Source organism: Hyperolius riggenbachi, chromosome 6 (assembly GCF_040937935.1).
Source record: "Hyperolius riggenbachi isolate aHypRig1 chromosome 6, aHypRig1.pri, whole genome shotgun sequence".
NCBI lineage: Eukaryota > Metazoa > Chordata > Amphibia > Anura > Hyperoliidae > Hyperolius > Hyperolius riggenbachi.
In genome coordinates, this window is record NC_090651.1 from 126,313,343 (window position 1) to 126,334,873 (window position 21,531).

General features: G+C 45.9%; 1 protein-coding gene across 3 annotated transcripts in view; it reads left to right on the plus strand.

Moving 5' to 3' along the window:
* The window catches only part of LOC137521084 (stAR-related lipid transfer protein 9-like), a 94,241-nt gene extending 74,078 nt beyond the window's left edge, over positions 1-20,163 (plus strand). Inside the window, exons 10-12 of one of the 3 annotated variants that reach the window (XM_068239863.1) lie at positions 2,414-2,483; positions 15,137-15,307; positions 19,083-20,163. In XM_068239863.1, coding sequence (XP_068095964.1) covers positions 15,271-15,307; positions 19,083-19,417 — 372 coding nt within the window. In that variant the 5' untranslated portion in view covers positions 2,414-2,483; positions 15,137-15,270 and the 3' untranslated portion in view covers positions 19,418-20,163. Of the gene's footprint in view, positions 1-2,413; positions 2,484-9,231; positions 9,432-12,300; positions 12,352-15,136; positions 15,308-19,082 lie in introns of those variants that run through there. The other 2 variants (XM_068239865.1, XM_068239864.1) reach the window with 2 other exon arrangements.
* Positions 20,164-21,531: the final 1,368 nt, after the last annotated feature.

Below are 21,531 nucleotides of genomic sequence, written 5' to 3' on the forward strand. Positions count from 1 at the left end.
AACGTCCCACTGTGAAACCAGCCTTATAGTCCAAATAATACGGTACTTTTCATTGCATGTGATGTGACTTTTTTGTTGTGATGCGGGGTTAAAGTTTCAACATCACAACGCAACACAACGTCCCACTGTGAACCTAGCCTCACAGTCCTGCTCATTTTCCTGGTCACTATAGTCTAAATCACACCCCTGAAACAAGCATGCAGCTAATATTGTCAGATTTGTCAAAGACACCTGATCTGCATTCTTCTTCAGGGTCTATTGCTTAAAGTACTAGAGGCAGAGTTATGCAGGAGAACAGAGGCGCCAAAAGGATAAAAGGAAGCTAAATGAGCTTAAAAACCAAATTCTTGGTAAATAGAGGAGGTAGTGGTGGACTTACCTCCTCCAAGTAGACACACAACGACTGTAGTAAACACAGTCAATATATTTTATTTATGAACTCCAAATATGCATCGCGTTTCGCAGGTTTGATCCCGCTTCATCAGGCAATAACAACGGAGCAATAGCATATGTGGTCAGTAGAAGAGCCAGGCACCTCTGTCTCTCTTTGACTTCCTTTTATCCTTTTGGCGCCTCTGTTCTCCTGCATAATATTGAGTCCACCCTGGGTGGAGGGTTGAACCCCCTTTTTCTCATCTACAGAGAGCGACTTCTTATTCCTGAGTGGGGTCAGGAAAATCTCCCCACCTGCCTTTACAGTGGTTGCCTAATGGTAACCCTGGTTTGTGAGTATTAATATTTACTCTATCTAGTAACCATTTACCAGTACATATTACACTATTGGGGCTCTTGGTGTTCCTTGTTTTTACTAGAGGCAGAGGGTCAGCAGAGCAGTCAGGCAATGTGCATTATTTAAAAGGAAATAAACATGTCAGCCTTCATATCCCTCTCGTCTCGGGTTCCCTTTAAGTTCTACAGCAATTAATACCACAGTGCTCTTCTATGGTTGGGTCAGAATGGCCATCCTTTGCTCCCTATGCCTGCCAGTGAGTCTTGGGCACCCATTAGGCCCCGTTCACACTGCACACGTTGACGTCCGGATTTCGGCAACGCGTGCAGGAGGCAGACATGCACTACATCAGAAAGTGCATAGACTGCACTGTGTGATGATCACACTGCATGCGTTCCAGACCAGTGCAGTCTGCAAACGCATGCTGCACGCATTTTTTCCCAAAATGTGTGGCTGACATCAGCCGCACAATGCATACAAACGCAAATGGCGTGCATTCGTATGCATTGCGTTCCGAACGCACGGCCATCCGCATTTAATGATGTGAACAGGGCCTTACCCTGCAGCCACTTCACTGGCTCTTCCTCTTCTTTTTTTGGATCACTTTTGGTAGGTACTGACTATATGTACCTGTAACTGTCCACCAGACCTGCCATTTTGGTCACCCAGGCATCTTGTCATCACAATTCAACCCACTTCTTTATACTTTGGATCTGTAGTTGACTATTCACTTGGTGCCAGTATATCCTACCCTTTGACCAGTGCATAATTGGTGTTCTTTAGTTGTATTGCTTGTCGTTTTAACCTTGTAACTGATTTGCGTTAATTGAATAATATATTACTTGGATGTTCTGATTTGAGTGATTAGGCACTTACTGGTAGATTGGTTTCTTAATCAGTTCAACTTTGCTTAAAGCAAACCTAAACACAAAAATAAAACAGCAATTTAACTTTTCCCTGTAGTCTTTCTGTGCCCTTGCCTCATTCTGTGACCTTTGGTCAGCTGCAGTGCCCTTCTGTCAGCTGTATGTACCTGATGTGCTCTCATGCACGTAAACATTGCTACTGCGCAGGCGATCAGGAGGTGTGCGGCCCGGGGCTGTGCATGTGCAGTAGCCCGCAACTGCCCAGCTTCCAGAGGAGCTCTTCGGCTGACTTGGAGGGTCACGTAATAAAAGCAAGGGCACAGAACTGCAAAGGGCTGGAAGCAGCCACAGGTAATTAAAAGTTTTTTTTCTTTTAGCTTTGTGTATTCGGGAGGGGGGGGTTCATATGGGACACCTCTTTCCAACCCTGTCACCCCCGCTTATATTGCTGCTTCGGGAGGCTTTGAAAGTACTTGTGTCCCAACTGCTTTCTGAAGATGGGTGGCTTTGTACAGTGCATATGCAAGTGTGCAGTGTGGAGCCGCCCTTTTTCAGGTAACATGAAGTGCTTCCGAAGGCTACAAAGGGCTCATGTACATGTATTCGACCATTCGGGTATTGGGAAACATTTGGACCAATACCCTGCGCTCACTGCATCAAATGTATGCTTTTTCATGTGCTCTGATGAGAACCTGTCTATAGATTTGCTTTCCAGGCATAATATATTGCAGTGACAGTCACATTTACTGTTAGAAGACGTTATGTATTGTTATATTAAACTGGAAATTCACTTTCAAATCTTTTCATTTTGTTTTAGGTAGAATGCAGACTGAGCAAGAATCATTCTGGATGAGGATGAGAAGATAGCATGGATCCGGAACTCAAAGGTAACCACTGAACTCCCCATCTGTCCACTACTGCAAGCTGTCCACCCTTGGTGGAGGGGTGTTGCCCCTATATTCTGATCTACAGAGAGCGACTTCATAATCTGAGTGTTTTGTTTTATAAACATCTGTCTACTAGAGACAGTTTACATAAAAGAGAATCTGTCATTTAAAAAACAGATACTTACATCGGAAGCAGGAAGTCACTGGATCCTAATGAGGCTTCCCCATCCTCCTTTATGCTGGGTACACACGATGCGATTTCTCGCTCGATCCACGGGATCGATTATTTCCAACATGTTCAATTGGGTTTTGATCGATACAGCCATTGTTTTTGCACACTTAACATGCAAAATCGACTGCTGTAACGATTGAAACCCAATCGAACATGTCAGAAATAATCGATCCCGTGGATCGAGCGGGAAATCGCATCGTGTGTACCCAGCATAACAAGGGCGATCCAGCGCTGGCACCCCTGAACTAACCAAAACAATGACGATTGCCTTTAGTGGCTTTCCGCTCAGGCAGCTTTCAGAGAGGCCGAGCAGTAAGCTGCTAGTGTGCCTGTACGCAGCAGCAACAACTGGGTTTTCAGGGGTCCCAGCTCTGGGTTGCCTCTGCTGAGGACAATGTAAGCCTCTTTTGGATCCAGAGGCTTCCCCCTCAAGAGGTAAGTACCTCCCAGGGGCACTTTTATTCCCTTCTGGTTTCCCATCTGGTTCACTTAAACCACTTCAGGACCACAGGCTTTACCCCCTTTAAAGGGAACCTAAACTAAAAGGATGTGCATTTTTTCCTTTTAAAATAATACCAGTTGCCTGACTCTCCTGCTGAACCTGTGTCTCTAATACATTTAGCCACAGTCCCTCAACAAGCATGCAGATCAAGTGCTGAAGTCAGACTGGATTAGCTGCATGCTTGTTTCAGGTGTGTGATTCAGCCACTAATACGGCTAAAGAGATTAGCAGACTGCCAAGAAACTGGTATTGTTTGAAAGGAAACACTCATATCCCTCTCAGTTAAGGTTCCCTTTAAAGACCAGGCTATTTTTTGTAAAATAGGCCACTGCAGCTTTAAGGCCAAGCTGCAGGGCAGCACAACACAGCACACAAGTGATTTCGTCCCCCCCCCCCCCCCCCCCGCCTTTTCTCTACACCAGAGAACACTCTGTTGGTGGAGTCTGATCGCTCCCCCGATGTTTGTTTTAGTTTTTTTTATAAATGTTTTTGTGATTATTTTTTGATTAAATATTTCCCTTTTATTTATATATTTTTTTTTTTGTAAGCCCTCCTCCAGCCAATTACTGTGATCGGCTGTCATAGGCTTCAGGAGCTCCGCCTACCAAGCGGAGATGCGCACGCGATCTCCTGCAAAATGAAGCCCCAGGACTTTACGCCGATCGGCGTTAGGCGGTCCTCGGGCTGCGGCCAAGCCTGTCGGCGTGACACGGTCGGCAAGCAGTTAAAATCTACATGCAGGTGGTAGATGTTAATCAGCACAGTAGCGTACTGGTTGGCAATCTCGCCTTGCATTGCTGGGTCCCCGGTTCTAATCCCAGCCAGGGCATTATCTGCACAGAGTTTGTATGTTCTCCCTGCATCTGAGTAGGTTTCCTCTGGGCACTCCAGTTTCCTCTCACATCCAAAAACATACAGATAAGTTAATTAGCTTCCCCCTGAATTGGCCCTAAACTACAATACATACACTACACAATACATACATAGACATATGACTATGGTAGGGATTAGATTGTGAGCCCCTGTGAGGGACAGTTAAGTGACAATATACTCTGTACAGTGCTGCAGAAGATGTCTGGTGCTATATAAATACTAAATGGTAATCATTTAAGGCAATTGTTTGTAAAGATTTAAGTGAAAATCTAGCATCAGTACAGGTGTCCCATGCTATTTAATAGCCTGCTGTGCTTCATCACTAAACAGCTGCTGCTGTTGTTCAGCACCTCCCACTTATCCTTCTTGCCTCTCCTTAGAACAGAACATGCTGTTTTCTCCAGGCAATACTTACTGAATGTCTGTACAGGGTGTAAGATCTACTTGCACCTGGTGGAAGGGTGACATACCCTCTTTTCCGTCTTCAGAGAGCGACATCTTATTCCTGAGTGGGGACAGGTCTAATCTCCCCACCTGCCTATACAGTGGCTGCCTGTATGGTAACCCGTGTTTGTGAGTATAATACTTACTTGTCATTATTCAACCTGGTTCCAATACGTACTACACTATATTGGGCTCTCGTTTTTTTTCTGTTTTATCTTCTCTACAAACTTGCACCTGATAAAGTTGTGTAGGGTAGGCTGAATACCATGTAAGATGTGTCTCAAAGGAAACTGCTTACAAAAATGTGGAGGCTGCCATTGCTGAACCCCAGTTTAAAGTGTACCTGTTATTAGGACCAGGATTAATGGGTGTATTTATACTTGCCTCAGGCCTCCTCCAGCCCCATGAGATGTGTGGACTCCCTTGTCTTCCTCTCTGGCCGCTCCGTTCACTTGATATAATCCTCTCCCCCCGGGTAAGCTGGCCAGTCACAGCTAGTCATGCGCTTCCTCACCATGCAGCACTCTCATTCTCTGGAGTTTTCTGCGTCTCCACAGTGCTGATGAAGGCCGGCCATATTACCGGGGGGGGGGGGGGGGGCATATCAAGTAATTGGAGAGGATAGCAAGGATGCTATCGCGCACCTCGTGTTCCTGTAGGAAGCCCCAGGTAAGTATAAATACACCAATTAATCCCATCTCAGGTTTCCTTTAAGGCAGTGTATAGTGATTTTGTTTTATGGATTAGTACAAAAAAATCTACTTTAAGATTAATAATAAATAAATCAGAAAAAAATAAATATTGCATACGAAATTGTGATATTTGTTTGGACATCATTTGCTGTTTTATTGACAAGTGAGAAGAGTTACTGCGGTGTAGTTCACTATAAAGAACTATAGAGCTAAAATTGAAGTTGATTTGTTTTTCTTAAAGGATACCCAAACTGAAATGTGACATAATGAGATAGACATGTGTGTGTACAGTGCCTAGCACACAAATAACTATGCTGTGTTCCTTTTTTTCTTTCTCTGCCTGAAAGAGTTAAATATAAGGTATGCAAGTGGCTGACTCAGTCCTGACTCAGACAGGAAGTGACTACAGTGTGACCCTCACTGATAAGAAACTCCCCCTTTTTACCTCTTTCTTGCTCTCAGAAGCCATTTTCTGCTAGGAAAGTGTTTTATAGTTGGAATTTCTTATCAGTGAGGGTCACACTGTAGTCACTTCCTGTCTGAGTCAGGACTGAGTCAGCCACTTGCATACCTTATATTTAACTCTTTCAGGCAGAGAAAGAAAAAAAGGAACACAGCATAGTTATTTGTGTGCTAGGCACTGTACATACACATGTCTATCTCATTATGTCACATTTCAGTTCGGGTATCCTTTAAAAGAAAAAAAAAATCAACAAAGAATTTCCCAACATATATCAGTTATTGCGAGTTATTTGAAAATGCCAATAGAAAAATTATGGGGAGCCACTGAGTATATACAAATGAAAAACTTTATTAGCACAATATCATGCCAAATATTAATAATAGCCCTTTCCCATCCCATTAAAACAGCTGAGTCCCTATATCTTGACCCACCCTTACTAGCTAATTGGAGTGCACTCCATTAGGTCCTATAGTGATAGGAAATGGCAAATTCTCCAGGGCCCTCTTTAGAGGTGGTCTTTAGTATATAAGTTGGAACAGCCGCCTTTGAAGTATCCAAATTTCTCCATCACACAATCGTATGTTGCACATCACTGTAAGACTAAGCCTCTACACGCCATCTCATTACGTGCACATAGAGTGCACACCCCAGTGACCCTTTCGGTGTTTCAAGTTAAGCCGGTATTACCGGTACTCGCGTATCCGTTTAAAGTCCATTTGGCGTTGTAGATGTAGATTGTGCCGGGTAATAGGTCAGGTTATAACTTGCTGAGAATACTCCAGGTCGGAAAGATGGACGCCAGGTCGGGGGAGATGGCGGAGGCCGTCACTGCTTAGTGGAGCATGGACTTCTCGAGCGGCGTCAGCAGGCACGTGACGCGTTTCACTCTTTCCGGGTTTCTTCAGACGTGACGTCAGTGGTATTTCCTTCCCCTTATATCGCGGGATTCAAGAGTGTAAAGTTCATTAACCACCCTGGCGGTAGAGACGAGCCTGGCTCGTCCAGCAGAAACCTGCTGAAAGTGGTAATGACGAGCCAGGCTCGTCAATACTGCCAGGGAGATTTCCTGTTTCTCTGCGCCGCCAGCTCCACTTTTCCCTCATCAGAGGAATTCCCCAGGATGGCTGGATGCCTGTCTGCACGCTGTGGGTAGCGATCTGTGCTACCCCCAGCGTGCAGAACTAGCATCCAGCCACCCTGGGGAATCCCTGTGCAGCCAGCGGGGAAGAGTATGCGCTGGCTATGCGGGCGGGTGGGGGCATCCCCCTTCTATGTGTGCGGATGGCCGAGCGGGGGCTCCCCCTTCTATGCGGGTGAGTGGGGGGATCCCCGTTCTATGTGTGCGGATGGCCGAGCGGGGGCTCCCCCTTCTAAGCCGGGGGAGGGGATCCCCCTTCTATGTGCGCGATGTCTGGGAGGGGGTTCCCCCTTCTAAGCAGGGAAATCCCCCTTCTATGTGGGCGGATATCCGGGTGGGGGATCCCCCTTCTAAGGGGTGGGGAATCCCCCTTCTATGTGTGTGATGTCCGGGTGGGGGCTCCCCCTTCTAAGCAGGGGAATACCCATTCTATGTGGGCGGATGTCCGGTTGGGGATCCCCCTACTTTGGGGGGATCCCCCTTCTAAGCGGCGTGCTGTGGGTGTCCCCCTCCTCCCATACGATCTCCCCCCCCCCCCTGTCTGAAGCACCTTGAGGTGGGATCTACTCACCCGAAGGCTCTCTCCTGCGGCGGCTGGCTCACTTCCTCCTCCATTGCCGAAGTCCCGGTCTGTGTAGTTACAGTACGAGGCTTGGTGACGTCACCAAGCCTCGTACTGTAACTACACAGAGAACGAGACTTCGGCAATGAAGGAGGAAGTGAGCCAGCCGCCGCAGGAGAGAGCCTTCGGGTGAGTATATCCCACCTCAAGGTGCTTCAGACAGGGGGGGGGGGGGGAGATCGTATGAGAGGAGGGGGACACCCACAGCACGCCGCTTAGAAGGGGGATCCCCCCAAAGTAGGGGGATCCCCACCCGGTCATCCGCCCACATAGAAGGGGTATTACCCTGCTTAGAAGGGGGAGCCCCCACCCGGACATCACGCACATAGAAGGGGGATTCCCCCCCCCCCCTTAGAAGGGGCTCCCCCACCCGGATATCCGCCCACATAGAAGGGGGATTCCCCCCCCCTTAGAAGGAGGATCCCCCACCTGAACATCCGCCCGCATAGAATAGGGATTCCCCGCCCCTTAGAAGGGGGATCCCCCACCCGGATATCCGCCCACATAGAAGGGGGATTCCCCCCCCCTTAGAAGGAGGATCCCCCACCTGAACATCCGCCCGCATAGAATAGGGATCCCCCCCCCCCCTTAGAAGGGGGAGCCCCCACCTGGCCATCCGCACGCATTCAAAGGGGAATCCCCCCCCCTTAGAATGAGGAGCCCCCACCTGGCAAGGCCATCCGCACACGTAGAATGGGGATCCCCCACCCACAAACCTGGCTCCCTATTCATCTGACTCCCTATACATCTGACTCCCTATACATCTGACTCCCTATACATCTGACTCCCTATACATCTGACTCCCTATACATCTGGCTCGCTATACATCTGCCTACCTATACATCTGCCTACCTACCTATACATCTGGCTCACTATACATCTGGCTACCTATATACCTGGCTGCACATCTGACTACCTATACATCTGGCTCACTATACATCTGGCTACCTATATACCTGGCTGCACATCTGACTACCTAAAAACCTGGCTATACATCTGGCTCCCTGTATACCTGGCTATACATCTGGGTTTTATACTCACCATTGGCGTGCTGATCCCTCGTCGCAAACCTCTGATAGCTTCCCTAGTGCCTTCTTCCATGTCCCTTAGCAGATTTTTCTTCTCCCTCGGCAATGACATGTCCCCCGCCGATCGGCATTGATGACACCAGGGTCACACAACATCATCAACATCTCAATGCAAACACTTTTTTTTAATGGAATTCAATACAATAACCTATATTGATTTCAATATAAAAAAAAACAACGATTACACAAAAAAAAAAAACTTGAAAATTATTTGAAATTAATTGAACCACTTTTTGCACAGAAATCCTGGGGAAATTGAACGCCAGGGTGGCTACAAACAAACAGGCTAAATTTGAGGTGCACAAGTGCGACATCTAGTGGCTGTTTATAAGACTTTCAAATTTAATCCACTGTTTAAACCATATGGAAACATGGATTTACATCTGTAAATCCAATATGATTCTTTTTTTAACAACTCTTTATCAAAGTCCCCTCTCCTAGGGCTGATATTTAATTTATATATGATTCCTTTCACCTTTAGGTATTTTGGGTCTGAATTATGATACCTTTCAAAATGCACCGCAACTGGACTCTTCATTTTTTTTTTCCATAATATTATTCACATGTTCTTGTATCTTTTTTTCAGGGGTCTGTATGTTTTTCCAATGTAGAATTTATTGCAGCTACATCTCAATTGGTAGATTACCTTTTCTCTGGTACAAGATATATAGTCATTTATCGAGAAGCTCTCAGATCCATCAGAGTTGCAGAACTTGTCACCTTTTCCACATAGGTGCAAATATCACAGTTTCCGCACCGATGCATACCTTTTACTTCATACTTCAAAGGCGGCTGTTCCAATTTATATACTAAAGACCACCTCCAAAGAGGGCCCTGAAGAACTTGCTATTTCCTATCACTATAGGACCTAATGGAGTGCACTCCAATTAGCTAGTAAGGGTGGGTCAAGATATAGGGACTCAGCTGTTTGGTTGTAATGGGAAGGGAAAGGGCTATTATTAATATTTGGTATGATATTGTGCTAATAAAGTTTTTTTCATTTTTATATACTCAGTGGCTCCCCATAATTTTTCTATTGGATGTATTCTGCAATGGGTGAGATGCTTGAGTATTTGGTAGCTATCCCATCATTTGTATATATATTATTTGAAAATGCCTCTGACAGAAATCCCCGCTTATTATCCACCAAAAATGCCTAAATAGGCCTCTTCTCACCTTGAAAAGTTAAAGCAAGCCTGAATGAATTAAATATGTAGTACTAATGGTAAATAGACATTTGTAACTGAGCAAAATAGAAGATATGTATTTGGCTAGCACATTAATATTACCCTAGTTTATCACTTGGTTCGCTGCAGATGATTATAAACTCACTTTACATGTGCCACAGACTTACGAGGGTTGAATGAAAAGTAATGCCTCCACCTCCATAACTCGTCAACAGATGGCAGCACTGGTTTGTGGCAAGTACTGGATTGTTCAGTAGACTCTCCTCTACAGTTCCAGTTGGTAGGAAGCCTTAGCGTTGGACGGTTGTGTTGTTGCAGTGCAAAGTATGGAACCCTGCGCAGAAGGTCGGTCAATGTGATTTAAGCAACGTGCTGTTATTGAATTCCTGACAGCAGAAGGTGTCACCCCAAAGGAGATTCACCAGAGAATGAAAGCTGTTTATGGTGGTTGTGTTGATGTGAGTACTGTGCGTCATTGGGCCAGTAAATTTAAAGATGTTGAGGTGAGAACATCTGACTTGCGGGACAAAGAAAGAGTTGGACGTCCTGTGACAGAAACCTCACAGTTTCACAGGCAGAAAGTTGACAGACTGATTTCAGGACAATCGCCGTATCACAGGGAAATTGCAAGCATAATAGGCATTTCACAAGAACGTGTGGATCAAATTATTGCTTTGCTTGGCTATAGGAAGATCTGTGCACGATGGGTAACCAGGCAATGACAATGCCAGACCACACACATCAAATGCCACCACAGCAGAACTGCAGAGACTGAACCTCACCACCGTACGGCATCCTCCATACAGTCCAGATTTGGCGCCGTCTGACTTCCATCTGTTCCCGATAATAAAAGAAAGTCTTCGGGGACGTCATTACACTTCCGATGAAGAAGTTGAGAGAACTGTGAGAAGCTGGTTGCGGAAACAGAGTGTTGACTTCTTTCGTGACGGCTTCAGGAAACTTGTTAATCGTTGGCAGAAATGTATCCAATTGTCTGGCGATTATGTGGAAAAGTGAATATTGAATATTAAAGATCCCATTCTAAGGATTATTTCTGTGTTTGATTTATTAAAATATTCCCATCCAAACCCAAGTTATGGAGGTGGAGGCATTACTTTTCATTCAACCCTCGTATGAATTCTAAACAAGATGCGTTGTTATTATCGATTACTATAGCACCAGCATATTTCATGGCACTGTACAAGGTATAAACAATACAGTTAACAATAACAGATAATGGTGATTGATTACATGTGATGTGATGCAATGAACAAATGGAGTACAGATTCTTACACAGGGGTAGGAGGTATGCACACCCATTACACAGCATTGTGAGACGAGAGACAGAGAGAGAGCCCTGGCCAAAAGGGCTTGGGGCCGTTTCCACTTCACATGTTGCTATGCGGAAACCACACCGCAACGTAAAGAAACTGCAACCAATTCACGTCAATGGAGTAGTTTCCATTAACGCGAATTGACCTACGTGATCCAGCGCGATTAAACGCTGCGGAATTTATGGATAGCATGCTGCAGTTTTCCGCAGCACGCATCCAATTCCCCATAGCCGCCGCCGGGAAGCCGCATGACACTGCATCCAGTTGTACGGACGACAAGCGGAAGTACCTGCGGGGGATGCAAGGTGATCGCTTTGCATCCACATCGATAGTGGAAATAAGCTCTTACAGTCTTAAGCCTCATCTACACGCATAGATGAGGCGGCGATGTGGCTTATCAATCGAGCCGCTGATGTGGCTCGATTGATAAGATCCGACAGGTCGGATCTTGCTACCGCCAATTCCCTGCTCGTTCCCCGCGAGGGGACAATGGCATGGAATTGAGCGGAAGATGCGCGGTGCGGGGATGAGCGGGTATCGAATCCGGCGCACGTGCGGGCGAGCGGGGACGCGGAAGAGGCGATCCGGCGGCTAATCAAGCCGCCAGATCGGAGCCTCATCTACGCAGGTAGATGAGGCTTAAAGGATTAAGGGATTGTGTCTTCCAAATTTCCGTTAGTCAGTGAGGCACATATTATCTAGCACAGCAGTGTATATAAATATTGCTGTTCCAGTGACTTTCATTCCGTGTAGAATGATATTGGCATTCTGCTAGTGAGATTATATAGTAAAGGTGGCCATACATTGGTCGATATGGCCAGCAGATAGATCCTTCTCTGATCAGAGATAGGATCTATCTGTTCGATTGCTTGCACACAGATTATTTATCTATTTCAGCATGAAATCTTTGATTATCTGTGCTTGCTGGGTCCCAGTGTCCACCCTGCGGTTCTCACCTCTCCGCCGTGTGGTCTCAGTCTTTGCTTCTTCCCGGTGGCTGCTCAGTCTTCTTCACTTCTGTTTCTCTGGGCGCATGTGGGATATAATGCAGAGGACAGACACTAGAGCAGGGGTGGGCAAACTTTTTAAGGATTGGGCCACATTCCTCTCGACTGTAGCTTGCTCGCTCTCTCCTCCTTCAAACTGAAGAATTGCAGGAAAGGATTGGGTATAACTCGCCCTATCACACTCTCCAGTGGTGATCTCCATGGCAACAGCAGCATCATGTGACACACTATGTAATGACAGTTTGCCACCGTTACCATGGAGAGCTCCCCTTGGGAGTGTGATAGGGTGAGTTGGATTTCTTGTACATGCTCTGCACGGCGGGAGGGAGAAAGGGAGAGGAGCAGAATCTGGCCCTCTTTTGACAGGATGGCTCCATAGTGACTGCAAGCCGTATCCGGCCCGCGGGCCGTAGTTTGCCTATGGCTGCATTAGGGTCACTGTGACCAATACAGGCCCCTAGTGTCTTTCCACTGTATTATGCCACACAGGCACCTGGGGATACGGAAGTGAAGATGATGCTGGGGAGAAGCATAGACTGGGCTGTGCGGTGGACAGGTGAGAGTACGCTCATCAGTCGCCAACTAAAACGCTGCTAGCAACGCGCTCCCTGTCTGTTAACCTACATTTTTCACCTGGATTGATTGACCCAATTGAGCGATTTTGGTCGAAATTCGCTTAATTGGTTGGTTGATCGGGCCGTATATCAATGAGAGGAATCGATGAGTATATGGCCTGCTTAAAGGATACCGAGTGTATGGCCTTTTTAAAGGATACCTTAGCGCAAAAAAAGAAAATGTAAAAACGGGGTGCAGGCATGTTTAGTGGGCTCTCCTTATGCCCTCCGCTCCCCCCGTTCTCCTCTGTCCCCTTTCGGTGCTGCCTACCAACCTCCCCAAACTTCCTTCCTGGTCAGGGTGGTTGCAGCTGACTGCGCAGGCGCTGCCGGCCATGCATGCACTATGTGCGGCCAGGAGCGCTCTGCGCATGCTCACTGTCAGAACTACGTAGTGCGCATGCACAGAGCGTTCCGGGAGCAATCAAAGGAGGCGTGCCGCTGGGTAATGGCTGTGCAGTCAGCCGCGACCACCCCAACCAGGAAGTAAGTTTAGAGCCCACTACACATGACTACTCCCCCTTTTTTAAATTATTTTTGCGCTAAGGTATCCTTTTAATGCAGGGGAAAGTACAATAGATCCACAGTGCAGTTTATTCTCTGAGACACTGAAGCGCTGGCTCAGCATAATGCTGTTATTTGCTTATATAGTGTAATGCAAAACATAATAGGAGTATTGCACATGTCTGCAGGAGATTGGGAATTTTCAAAATAACTTTCCTGATATCCTACTTTTTATGTTTGTAACATTTATTGAGATATATAGAGAATCATTGCTTCCACTATAGCAGGTTTTCTCAACCAGGGTTCCCTGGAACCCCAGGGTCCTTGAGTACTCTGCAGGGGTTCCATGGCATTTTTCCCTATCGTGGGTGTTGGGTCAAGTATGAAAGAGAGCACACTGTATTAGGGGGTACTGTAAAAAGAAGCACAAAATTGGTGGTCAGAATAATAATGAACACATTAATAAAAAGCACTAGAATAAAGAGATATTATAATGAAGGGCACTGTAATAGGGCATTAACTACCCCACCAGTGTTTAAAGACCATGCCACCTGCAAAATAATTTCAGGGGTTCCTTGAGATCCAAAAAGTATTTGAAGGGTTACTCCAGGGTGAAAAGGTTGAGAAAGGCTGCACTAGAGTGTCCCTTCTTTCTCTCTAAACCTTGGCCTGCCAGTTCGAACTGATTTTGTGTTAGGGCATGTGGGCATGGACTGCGGTGTGAACAGTAATAAATATCCTTTATGATAAATATGGCTCGCTGACGGCCTTGAAATGATAAAGTAAGTAAAGCCGACCCCCGCCCCCCCCCCCAAACAAAACAAAACAAAAAACATTTCTTTGTGTTTTAATAAATTGTAGTTTTTGCTAAATTACAAAAGGGCTACTGCACAATTTTATAGCTCCTAATTTGCAGCTGCCTAATTACTGCTACCTCATTACTGCCCCAATCTGTCAGCAGTCATAGGTATGGGCAGCACAGTGGCGTAGTGAATAGCACCCTTACCTTGCAGCGCTGGTTCCCTGGTTCCAATCCTAGCCACGGCATTATCTGCACGCGTCTGTATGTTCTCCTTGTGTCTGTGTGGGTTTCCTCTGGGCACTCTGGGTTTCCATCCACAATTGGCTTCCCTCTAAATTGGCCCTAGACTGCAATACATACGCTACACAATACATACATAGACCTATGACTATGGTAGGGATTAGATTGTAAGCCCCTCAGAGGGCGAGTTAAGTGACAAGACAATATACTCTGTACAGCGCTGTGGAAGATGTCTGCCCTATATAAGTAGTAATAGTTATAAGCGCTGCGAAGCTACAGAAAACCAACAACGCTAAATCACATTTGATGGAGGGGACCTAGAAAGGTGGTGGAGATTTTGGGTTTCTGGAATTGGATTACGATACAGAAGTATTGTAAAGTTGGGACATACTTTGAAGAGCTCTGAAAAAGTGTAATAACCTATGGGGTGCCCAGGGCAGATTAAGCACACAAATGAGCTCCGGAACTACAGCACTAAATATGTTGCATATGGCACTACCCACTGTTGAACTCGCCTACTTTTTACCACATAGCTGTGGCTTTACCCAACTAAAATACATTTCAGGGAAGAACACTCAAATGGCTGTTTTTTCCTTTTTGCAAGACCAGCAACATGTTTTACAAAACGGTTAATGCATAATTGGTTAAAAACAATCCCGTTAATTGCACATAAAAAAACTGTGTGCTATCCTGGGCTTTAAAAATTGATCCCATAGATCAACCAGCGTCTGGAGTCTGTAATCCTGTTTTTAATTATTCACATCCAGTGATTCATAAAATTGAGCTTCCCAGAATGCAATGGGAGAGATGATTTGGTGATGTCATCACATGCCGTTTAGCTTCACATGTATACAAGGGACCTGGCTTGAGGCACATAACAGGATTATGAAAGCACTTATTTGTTTCTGCAGGACTACAGCGGCTGTGTCTGAGGAGTATCAGCAGCAAATAAGGGACTAGAAATCCTCCTATCAGCAGCAAGTGGAGGTGGAAGGCTTAAAGTGGCAAATACAGGCAGAGCAGGTGACGGGGGAAGGCACTGGAGATGGAGAAGTCCTTGCTCACTCAGCAGATACAAGAGAGTAAGATCATTTTCATTACTTTTAGGCTGGTTGCATAGCTAACAGCAGTGCAAGCACTGCATTGCACCGCAGAAATCAGCCTTTATATGACCTTGCGCCACGGTGCAGCGGGAGGGTCATATGCCTAGAGCTGCTCCCCAGCTACTCCCTGCTGGGTAGGAAGGAAGTCCCTGGGATGCCCTTCAGTCATGCACACATGATGCGTAGCCCATTGACTTGCATTGCTGCTGTAAGGCTTGGTGGTGTATTCTCCACAGTCAGCATGCAACGCATGAGCTGGCGTGGAGGAGGTACACACACTAGCACAAGGAAACAGGCTATCCCTAGTATAGTGGAGGGGAGGACTGACTCCAATAGGAGATTGTGGCGCACAGAGCCGGTGCAGATCTGACAGCCACAAACAATGCTTTCGTTATAACGTCTCAGCGCAAAGTAGCGCTGAGCGCATAAACCAGAACTGAGGAGATCAGGACAGGTAGACAGAATGAACGCTTGCTAGCTAGCGGCTACTTAGCGACAGCAAGCGTCCAAAACCAGACAGACTGGAATGAGGCAGCCAATGCGATGCGGCGATGGCGTGCCTCACAAAGACAGGACAGGATAGTCAGAAAATAACAGGATTAAGATAAATGAACGTAACACAGATAAATATACAATAAGTATGTTTTCCTAGCGTATTACAATTACAGCTATCAATGAAACTATTTGTAACGTCTGACTAACATATGTATATATCGGCAATGAACCGATATATGACATAAGCAGGAACGCTGACTAGGACTGGAGTAATACAGGGAACAGGACTCAGAAGGATTCGCTATCTCTTCGCAGAGATGAACGCAATCCACAAACAGTAACAGAACTGGATTCAGAAGGATTCGTTATCTCTTCGCAGAGATGAACGCAATCCACAAACAGGACCAGGAACAGGATAACTAGCTCAGCACGGGTGCTCACGGTACGCGCAAACTACCAAAACGTGCTGGAAAACTGACTAACTGAACACAGGAAATAAACAGTTCGTGTACGTATATATCAGCGACACTGATGTATCAACGTAACACGAATACAAGGAAAATAATAAACGTGCTGGTATGCATATATATTGGCAATGAACCAATATATGATGCAAAGACCAGCAAAGTAACTTTATAACAAGAAACACGATCGGGGGCTAAAGCGACAGCAAGACGGGCTTAACTGAAGCTATGAAAACCCAAGGAAACCCTGCAGGAAGCAGATCTTTATACTGAGGTCATCCAATCGGAGCAGACAGTCAGATTCCCACACAGGTGAATGATAATCAGTCACAAGCTGACAGCAGGGAAAGACAGACAAAGCTATGCAGCTTGCATGGAAATAGATCAGAACTGCCTGAGTTGCAGCACTACTACTTCCAGCAACAGCTGCTGCAGCAGCGATCATCACAGCTGCATAATCATGTGGTAGGCATGGATCATGCAGTAATGTGCTACAGCCTTTGCTTTAGCAGTCATCACACAAATCTAAGTCTCCTTAGATCTGCATGGCCCTTGCGGTGGGGAAGCAGCCAGGGCTGTGGAGTCGGTACAAAAATCATCTGATTCCGACTCCTAAGTTTACAAAAACATCGACTCTGACTCTTCTAGGTACCCAAAATTGCTCCAAATCCTACTCCACAGCCCTTGTATGGCTGTGGAGTGGGTACAAAAATCATCAGACTCCGACTCCTCAGTTTATGAAACCTCCAACTCCAGGTACCCCAAAATTGTTTAGACTCCAACTCTGATTCCACAGCCCTTGAAGCAGCATGAAAAAATAACGCGGGAAACAGTGTGTGAGGGGCCTAAATGTAAACTTGCCACTTGTACCATATGTATAGATGTGAGGTAACGGTCCTGCTGCTTTTCCTCTAGTAGTTGCTCACCTGTTCATGTAATTCTCACCAGACCTGCAGCAGGCTGAAAGTCAGGTCAGGTTTGGTTTGCCTGACCACTTCGGTACCAGCAGTCTTTGGCCCCTTAAGGACCAGAGACTTCTGGTTTGAAAAAACGGCTTACTGACCTCACGCCGTACTGACCCGCCGCTACCACTGCTCACGCTGCTTTCCCATCGCTGTAGCCCCATCGCTCTGCTGTCCCTATGATGGCAGAGCTCTCTGAGCTGGTCAGGAGCCGATTTCATTGGCTCCTGACCCTGTGATCAATGTGATTGGCTGACAGTGATCACGGGGTCAGAAACGAATAAAACTGCTCCTGACCAGCTCAGAGAGCTCTGCCCTCATACTGATGATAGAGCGAGGGGCTGCAGCAGCAAGAGTGGCAGAAGCGTGTGGTGGAAATGGATGAAATTTACACCCTGGCAGGATTAAGGGGTTCTAAACAGGGCGTACATTTCAATCAGCGTGGTCCGGAAGTGGTTGGTTACAGGCTCACAAGATATAACAGATATCAGAATGGCTTTATTGATATTTAAGAAACCCTAACCCTTATAAACTTAAAATATATAATCAGTAGATAACACATGAAAACTGCATGTCTAAATTTTCAGAAGCTGCAGAAGTGAAAGCATATATCTGACACGTTAGTAAACTGGCTTATAGGCTTTTTATCCTATATCAGACGTGTCCAGTTGTGGATACACCCATTGTATGTGTAGGATGTAGATGCATCCCCATTAGCATAGGAGATTGGCCTCGACGCCGGCAGAGGGTCTTATCCCACATGCCTGTGTTGGATATGTGGCACCAATAATCCCGTTTATGTTGGTATGCTGTGTTAGCTACTGGCTGTGAGTTTTTAGCCGAGGGCCCTTTTTAATTTTGCACAGCTATTTTACCACCACCTCCTTTAAGGTCCGTACACACACCTATAATTTTTATGTGCAGCTCACTGGCCAATTTTCCCACCTCCATGTAGTATGAGAGCATACCTACAGAGTCTGTTCATAGTATTCCAAATCTGTTGGCCCTCATAGTACATGGCAGTGCTAAAATTGGCCAGTTTAAAATTGGATATGTATGCGGAGCCCTATGCAGACTTGCCCCAATAGCCAACAAATGACATGAATAGGGAAATAAACGCTGTGTTTGGTGGGCACTAGGGAGGGTACCGAGTACACTGTGTTGTGAACAAGCACCTTTTCCACTAGCCGCAATCTGCTTAAAAAGCAATCGCTGCCATTTTGCTGATCGCGAGTGCACCGTGAATTACAAGTAAATCACCGTGCACTTATCCATTAGCGCGTTTTCATTTTCTGCAAATCGCAATTGGCGGGCTGCACAATTATTGGTGCAATTGTGTTTCACTCACAATGATTCACATCGCAATCGCAGCAAGTGGGAAAAATAAGCTTTTGCAAGCACATTTGCGATTGCAAGTGGAAAAGGACCCTTAATGTGTCTGGTGCCCCACCCCCTTACCCACCAACCACATGGAATATTTCCCTCCTCATCTGCCTGCCATCGGTGTAACGTTAAAAATAAGGTTGTGGTAAAATAGCAATGCCGGTCTCAACGGTTTGAATGATTGCATTTGACTATTCATGTTTGTTGTACTTGCTACCTGTGAGCTCCAGGCTGCTGGTGTATTTAAATACAAATTGGAGTTATTTCCTGCAGTTTCTTCTGTGGTGTATGAATAACCCCAGAATCACACTACATAGCAACCCACTGCAGAGCAACACGTGTTCTCCTGCTTTGATAATGTGAATTAGGCCTTAGTCAGATTCTGAACTAAATCATGTTTGCCATTTATAAGAGATCCTATAACTGACTTGGCTTTCTCTGTGATTGCAGACCAGAAGTGGCTTGTGAAAGAGCAACAGCATCTAACTGTATTTTGCCAGGAAAAAAAAGAATCTGCAGTTCAAACTGAAGTCAAAACCTATGCTGAGGTTAAGGTACAGAACTGCGTACAAACTGAAATCCATACAGACTCTGAGGAACTGGAGTGGAAGCAGCTAATGCAGCTGGAACTGCTACGCAAATGCTCCCTACGAAGGGCCGAGAGGAATATCCTGGAGGAAAAGGTTGTATTTCAGCTTGAGAGGATTGTAAAGAAAAAAAAAAAGCAAAAACTCTTTGAGGCTAAAATAGCTCTCCAGCAACTGCAGGCAGCACACTGGATTTAGGACCATTTCACACTAGAGCGGATGCAAGACGGACACAGTTCTGTTCATTTTGCGTCCCCTTGCAGAAATTTCACCCTCTGCTTCGATCATGTGTCCTGCATCGATCACATCTGCATTGCCACTCAACTATCCCACCGCCGTTCGGTCTGTCTATATTCAGACCGGAGGCAAGCAGGAGTATGGGGCTCTCCATAGGCTGCATTAGGCCAACTCTCCCTAGCAACGGAGAATTTTCATTGGTCCACTATGAACCAATGAGAATTTTCCCTCTTTCTAAGGATACCCATTAGTCTTTTGCAGCTCAATGGAGAGCCCCATGCTAATACCAGCTACTGGGCTGAATATAGAGGGACCGAGCGGCGGTGATCTGTGGGAACACGCAAGTATTACGTCACAGCAGCGAGCGAACCGTGCGAAGCTGATGCAGCAACTAGCCTAGTGAGAGCGGACAGTGTCCATTCTCATAGGCTTTCATTGCATAGAATTTCCCATCCGGTCCAGGAAAATGTGCCAAGTTCAGACTCTGTTCCACTTAGTGCATTGCGACAAGTGGATCCATTTTTTTTAACCAGTAGAGGTGGATCCTATTTTTAACATTAGGATCGGCTTCCTGCACAAAGTGGAGTTTTAAAAAAAAAAAAGTTCCCGAACCGGCCTTCAGTGAAGATGCACTGAAACTGACTTATCTCCAGGTTCATAAAGTGCAAGAAGCTTCTGTGATTTCCTCAATACTTAAAGGAAACCAGAGATTAATCAATATAAAAGTTTTATACATACCTGGGGCTTCCTTCAGCCCCCTCTGTACCGATCGCTCCCATGCCGTCTTCCTCTGGTTCCCCCTTCTCCCGGAAGAAGCCCCATTAGCTTGACCAGTCGGGGTGCACTGCGCATTCGCAACCCATCTTGATGCGGGTGCTCCCGTGGCCTGAATTGGCATGCGCAAGCTCAGAAAACTCCCAGCTGCAGGAGCGAGATGGGGGGGGGGGGGGTGTGCAGCCGGGCATGCATTGACCAAACCTATGGGTCTTCTGCTGGGAGAAGGTGGCGGGGAAGGTGGCATGGGAACGATCGGTGTGGAGGAGGCTGCAGGAAGCCCCAGGTTTGTATAAAACTTTTATATTGATTAATCTCTGGTTTCCTTTAAACTTTAAGTGACCTATATGTGCCAAAACCAATTCTGGGTATGTCCCAATGATGCTTGAGGTGCGTACACACATGCGACTATAGTCGTTCATAACGATCGTTCCCCGATCTATACCAACTCTATACCAACGACGATCGTTACAAAAAACGAACCACCGACTATTAAGGCAAACGACGAACGAGCCAAATCGCTACAAAAGAAAGTTTTGTCTCGGTGGATTTTAACCAACGACGATCGTTTGCAAAAGTAGTACATCGTTGGAAACGGTCGTTCGTACTAGGCTTGACATGCGCATTTCACTATTTCTCCCTGAAACTTCTCATTTTTATGCGCAGGCGCAATAGTTGCTTTACGTGATGTAACGTTCGTTCTAACGATCAGATCGTTACACACCTTTTAAAACTAACTTTACTTAGGTCGTTCTTTCATCAATTAAAAGTTCGTTCGTCGTTCTCAACGAACGATCATTGTCGCATGTGTCATTGGCAAAATAAAACTGATTCGGATTTGTAAGCTACACTATGCTTATGCAGTAATACAAAGTTAAACCACAAGATGGTGTGGTTGCATGCTTAATAATGGGCCCAGCCTCAAATGAATCACTGGTATGTGCATTTCATTCATAGTACTGTATAGTGTATCTACTATGTATGTTTATAACCATAATAAAAATAAAAAAAGTTACTCGTGATTGGTGGTTTTTTTTTTTTTGCTCTACACCAGGAATATAACAGTTAGGATGCAATTGCTTGGTCTACTCTAGACAACCTTTCCACTTCAAGTAGAATCTGTGAGTTAAAAAAAAAACCTTGGGAGGAGAAAGCCTCTGGATCCTAATGAGGCTTCCCATCCTCAACCAGTGCGATTCAGCGATGTTTAATGGTGGTCCAATCAGGTCCACTCTACTGCTGAGGTGCAGACTGCTCAGACAAGTTCTTGTGGCCAGAACGGTAGGGCTAGGGAAGCCTCT